Source organism: Excalfactoria chinensis, chromosome Z (assembly GCF_039878825.1).
Source record: "Excalfactoria chinensis isolate bCotChi1 chromosome Z, bCotChi1.hap2, whole genome shotgun sequence".
Classification (NCBI taxonomy): domain Eukaryota; kingdom Metazoa; phylum Chordata; class Aves; order Galliformes; family Phasianidae; genus Excalfactoria; species Excalfactoria chinensis.
The window spans coordinates 11,314,700-11,320,699 of NC_092857.1; the positions used below are offsets into that span (position 1 = coordinate 11,314,700).

At 36.3% G+C, this 6,000-nt stretch overlaps 1 protein-coding gene across 1 annotated transcript in view; it reads left to right on the forward strand.

The window, feature by feature from the left end:
- WDR70 (WD repeat domain 70) overlaps window positions 1-1,191 on the forward strand; it is a 132,053-nt gene extending 130,862 nt beyond the window's left edge. Inside the window, exon 18 of the mRNA XM_072359623.1 lies at window positions 469-1,191. Within this exon, the coding sequence (XP_072215724.1) occupies window positions 469-553 (85 nt within the window). The 3' untranslated portion in view covers window positions 554-1,191. The remainder of the gene's footprint in view (window positions 1-468) is intronic.
- The last annotated feature ends 4,809 nt before the right edge of the window (window positions 1,192-6,000 follow it).

Consider the following 6,000-nt stretch of genomic DNA (forward strand, 5'->3'; position numbering starts at 1 on the left):
TAGTGCTGGATAAAGTCTCTAGAGGAGAGGCTGTTTTTTTCATGCACAAACTAAGCCAGAAACCATGCTGTTCTGTTCTTGCTTATTGGCTCCTGTAATACTACAGGGTATCAAAACGGAGGTTTCTTTTTCTGAATAATGGAATGAGACCCGAAGCTACAGTTTTGTAGCATTATGTTCAATTGACTCGTTCTTCTCATCTATTATAATTTTATTTATGGAACACACAGATAATGATTATGAGCTGATGAGAATTTACTTTCAGAAGATACGTGCTTATTACGTTGCTCTTCATACTTTTCCCGAGAGCTGTGCCTTCTGCTCTTCTTAGAAAGTCAATTGATGGGAAAACCAGCCAACTCTAGGGTGTTTTAAAGGATATCGTTTGTGCCTAATGTATGTCTAATGCAGATTCTGATAAAGAATTGCAGTCTGACCATTGTTTCAATTCTTCTTGATATTTTCTAGAACACAACCAAAAACAGTTTTTGCAGAAGTGGAACCAGAAGATGATGAAACAGACAAGCCAGAGTGGAAAAAACGTAAAATCTGAAGAGTTTGGTGTAAGGAATAACAAAGGAGCTTTTGAAATAAACTGTAGCATTTATTCTGTTTTGTGTAGTGGATCAAAATTTGAAAGCATAAATTACTTCAGTTTAAGTCTCCTGCAGTGTGAAAGGAACTGTATTATAATGGATTGTCATATCACATCTGAATTTTGTAATAAAGAATGAGGTGTGTGCTGCAAAGGAGAGCTCCTCCCAATTCGTTATTTAATGCTGTGATTTAAGTAAAAAATATTCCTCTTTATAATTTTTAATAGAACTCTAGTGACTTCCTTACTTTGCCAAATGCTTCTTTTTATTGCAAACTTTACTAATGCTGTGTCATGACAGTGTTCAATGATTTTAAGTATATAAATAAAATAATACAGTATCTCAGGCTTCTTTTTATTTTTTCCAGTAAGGTCTGATGTTACCACAAATAAACAGAACTCACATTAATAAATGTGAAATAATCCTTTAGAAAATTTTTCTAGTGTTTATTCCTACATAAACTGCATCCCTGTTATGTATGTGTAGTGTCCCACACTACTGCTTTATATGGCTTTCATTTTTCAAAATTGTTAAATAGGAATGGACAGCCATATGTTATGCTTCAATAAAAACACTGTGAGTTTGTTGTCTAGCTGATTCTTTTCAGGCCTTCCTATCTCTATTAGTTTGTATTGATTAGAATGGGATAGAGCTGAGCTGTGTTTTTATTGAGCGCTCTTTGTATATTAATGTATATAGATAGAGAGGTAGATATTGTTATATGCCTGAATTATGTATACCTTAGCTCACACTCTCTGAAAACTGATACTATCCTTTACAAAGTGTAGGGGTTTTTTAAGTGTGTGTTCAGCATTAACATGGAATGAATGTCTTAAAGTGAAGGACAGATTTAAAACTAATGTGCTTTAGGGAACCTGGCTTAGTTTTAGACGTTTATGCAGTAATATACAACACAGTAAGTACTGTGATTACAATAGTGTGGAAAATAACAAGTGCTCTGCATTTCTACTAAGAGCACGGAGCAGTAGACATCATACAAAATGAAGCTTTCTTGATTATGAATAGATTCTGAAAGCATAATTTAAGGCTATATTTAGCAAGCACTTCATCACCTTCCTAACTCAGAGCATGCGGTCCTGATATTGTCAGCAGAGCTTAGATTTTTTTTTTAAAAGCATTGTTCTGCATCACGATTTCATTGTATGATTTTCAAGCTCAACTTTCTCTCATATTATTTTTATACATTAGAGAAACGTAAGCTTGACCTCAAAGAGTATCATGAGCATTGGTGTAACATTCCTGAAAGGAAACGTTTTCACTGCTTTCACTTGGTGTAGTGTTTTGATAATAGTGGAACCACATTAAACAATATACAACTTGTCCTTGTCTATTGCAAAAAAATAGTTCACATTTATCTAGAACAGCAAATAAGTGCTTAGTTCACAGCTACAGTTGAGATATGCAAAATGATGGGCTTAATACCTAGGTAAGCATTAAATGGAGGAGGAAAAAGTAGTGCCAGATGAAGAGCAGCAGTTGTTAGAGCTGCTAGAGGCCTTCCTGTGTAATGTCCCCCTCAGCAACTAAACAACATGGTTTCATTTATGGCTACTTTAAATCTTTTTTTCATACATATAACGTACTAGAAGGTAAAATATTATCAATTTTTTAAAATAGAATGTTGAATAAGATTTGTAAATGTTTGTAAAAGTATGTACTTGGATTTAGGATGAGTACTAACCATTTAGCATTTGTCTTGTTATAAGCTGTTTACTGAGGCGACGTGGCTTTGTAAGGAGCAAAGCTGGAGGGAGAGGTGGGTGAGGAAAAATGCTGTAACAACTCTCTGAGCTCGAGGGGAGCTTCTCCTTTTATGTCATTTGTTCAGATCAGCTATATCTTGTTTCCTAATTCTTAGAAGAACGAGTCCTGCAAATGAGCCTTGCAGAAGTTCTGTAAGAATTTTTTAAGGTTTTGTTGTTACTTACAGTGATTAATTTCCCAATTGTCTTGAGTGACTGTTCTAGCAGCCTAACATTTTAATTGATGTCTGTTAGAAGTTTACTTAAAAGTTTTAAAACTAATTGTACTTATTCTTGTAATTTAATTCCTGGCTTAGTTTGTTTCCCATATTCCTTATATGGGATCTCTGCAGCATGTTCACCAACAAAACAAATGTTAAGGCATTTTTAAAAGCAGTTTTTCATACTGAACAACTCGGTGATAATGTAGTAGGGAAGGAGATAGGAACACTCTACTTGACCATACTTGGTATAACAAGCTGTGACTAACTTTTTTGAACTGTCCAAGGGAAAATATTAAAGTGATTAAGTATTAGTACTGAAAGATGCAAGTCTACATGTGAAATGGAACATGAAACACTACTTATGTTTATTTTTATGAACCTGATTTTCTTTTAAACTTTACCCAAGTCTTAGGTCTCAGCCATTGCCAAGTTGTTATCTTGGTCTCCTCTGTTTCCATATTGAGTGTTAATGTAGCCAGAGACTAGATGGACTTTGGCTTTAATATTTCGGAAACAAGGGCTTCGTTTCCTTGACTTTTTTCTGGCTTTCATAATAGGTGTTCTTACAGAGGTGTCTTCTGCAAACCTGAATATCTGTCATCGTATTCTGTGCAGCTTCTATATGTTTCCTTACAGCATTTAATTTGAGCTAGTGTCTCATTCAGTTCTACTTGCCTGTCCATGAGGCAAGGATTTTTCTGTCCAGATCATTGCAGCCCATCAGCTAGTGGGCAGGCAAGATTCACATTCCCTCTTTGTATTGTTGCTGTTGCTATGGAGGTCTTACACTCTCTCACATATTGCTTACATGTCTTATTTTCAACAACTAATGCGACAGGTGATTGCTAAGACTGTAGTTGAGTGCTAGCACTTTCTCACCCTGTCTGCCACTACTTTATTGTTGCTTTAGTTCTTCTCTGCTCAGGTACTTCTAATGACCACTATTTACTGAAGATTATACTTGCTTATCTTTTTTTTTGAGTGTGTGTGTGTTTGTTAGTGAGAACTGTGAATTTATGCCCAAGGGCCTCTGGCTCTTTGCATTTGTTTTTATGGCTAGTTTGGTGTTTCTGGTGTTTTTTTATGTGTCTGCTTTTCTCTGTTGGGCTGCAGATTTTTTCTTATGGGAATAAAAATCATGTATCTTTAACCTATCAGTTCAATCTCTGCTGAACCCTGAGGAGTGTTTTGCAATGAGTGGCATTATTGAGAATTGTCATCCTCTTGGCTGGATCTTTGTCCATTCGTTTCTCTGACCTCTGATGACTTTGTGGGTATCCAACTTGAGACATCTGTATCTCTCCATTTAATACTGAATCATTTGAAATTTGATGTCTTTATTGTGGCCTATTGGTCACAACAGTATTGCAAAATTCCTCTCGTGTTTCTTGGTTGTGTTAAATGCTCAAGTATCTTCTCCAGGCCTGCCTCTCAGCCATGGGAACTTACCAAAAGCCACACAACTGGAGTCATTAAAAATGAACAGACAAGAACTTCTTGAGGTTCTGTCCTCTGTTGTTGATTCCCAGGTTCTTCTCATGTGTTGCACCAATTCATGAATGTAATTGTAAACACATAAATGAGGAGTTAGAGAGTTGAACAGCAAAGATGTCCAGCTTGCTTGCCTATGAAGCATGGAATCATCTTATTTCACCAGTTTTTAAATCTGGAAAGGTTTTATATAATTTAAATATTATTTTAAATATAATTTTGTATACAGTATGTCCTTCCTCTGTCTTCCAGGACACCAGTAACTAATTGCTTTATAGAATCTGGACAATCTGAAATACAAGATATTTTCCTGTCTGCAGCATATCATTCTAGTTGCAACACACTTTAGTTGTAAAAGCTTCCCATCCTACATACAGAGGCATTAGGGCATGCAGGCAGTCTTACACTTGGCAGCAGTGTCCTATACTAAGGTCATCTTGTTAGAATCTCCATAATCTATGCATTCCTAGAGGTGCTTGGCACTTTTATATTTTCTGATGGCTGATAGTCAGGTAGCATGTTCATCTTACTTTCAGAGATTACTCAGAGGAAGACTGGTGCAGAAAGCATAGCCAACATCTTTTTTGTTGTTGTTGTTTAAACCTTAGGTATAATATGCCATTTCTGCAGGACTATTGTATGTCACAGCTAGTACTTAAGACTTAGTCTTTCAAAGATGTAAACCTGTAGGTGGGTGTTGGTCTTCCCTTGACATGTGGTGGAGTAATAGATGCAATAGATACATACCTGTGGTAGGCACACTCAAGTATATGGGTCCTTGAGAAGTTATGCAGACCGTATTTGACCCAGGACCAGTTCTGGCAAGTTTATTGAATCAGCTCTTAATCATTCTCATGGTGGCGATTCTACAATCTCCCTAAACAATCTGGTCCAATGCTTCATTTTTCTTAGCAGCACAAAATTTTCATAAACATGCTTGTAACAATTCCACTATTTTCTATCCCATTTCTAGCAGCCATGGAAGTCAGTGCATGATCTTCCCTTTTGCAGCAGCTTTTTATTAAATTTGAGTTTTACTGTCTACTCCTATCCCTTCTTATTTTTGTAGCCTTCCTTCATTGTGTCTGTTTTCTGACATACCATTTCCTTTCTTTTCTCTGCCTTGTTCAGATTGTCCACATGCTTCTTGAAGTGTATTGCTCACTACATATTCAGTATTTCAGATGAAGCTACTTTTTTAGAACAGCTGAGTAAACAGGAAAAATGTTTGCATGTCTCATTACATATTCCTCTGCTGCTCGGCATTACTGATTTGTGTTCAGTTCTTTATTTTCCCTCAGCCTCTAGAACCTCTTCTGTAGGGTTGCTGTCCAGCTAGTCTAGCATCTACATATGATTCTTAAGTGTTGCATTTAGTCCTTTGTACAAAGTTTAATTGCATTTCTCAGAATATACCTCCATATTGTTAAGTTTGTTTTGCATTTTCTCATGATTCCCAAATGCCTGCAGCTTTTTACAGCTTCCAGTTGTCAGGGGAGTATAATTAATGTATTCTCTCCTCATTCAGCTGAAGAACTGAAATTGCTGGTTAGTGGCAGATCCATAAGGTTTCCCACATGTATGAGAAGGAAATGTTTTTCTTAATAATGCTTTTCTTCAGTAATTTTCCTAGGGGTTCATAAGCTTCTAATAAATCTGCTCAGAAATGTTTGGAAAAATAGCTGACTTTCCTAGAAATTTCCCTGATGTCCTTTGCTTTAAGGATTTCTTTATTGGCTCTGTCCCTTTGTGTCCAGCAGGAATCTTTCTGACATGAGCAGTGTTTGATGTGGGAGACCTCAGCGCATCCTTGTGCTCAGCATTTCAGTACTCCACATTCTGAACATATTTCCAGCATGTCCCAGATAGGTGCTTTGATCTTAAATTCTCACTTCCTTTAATTTTCCTTCTGTAATTAAAATTAAG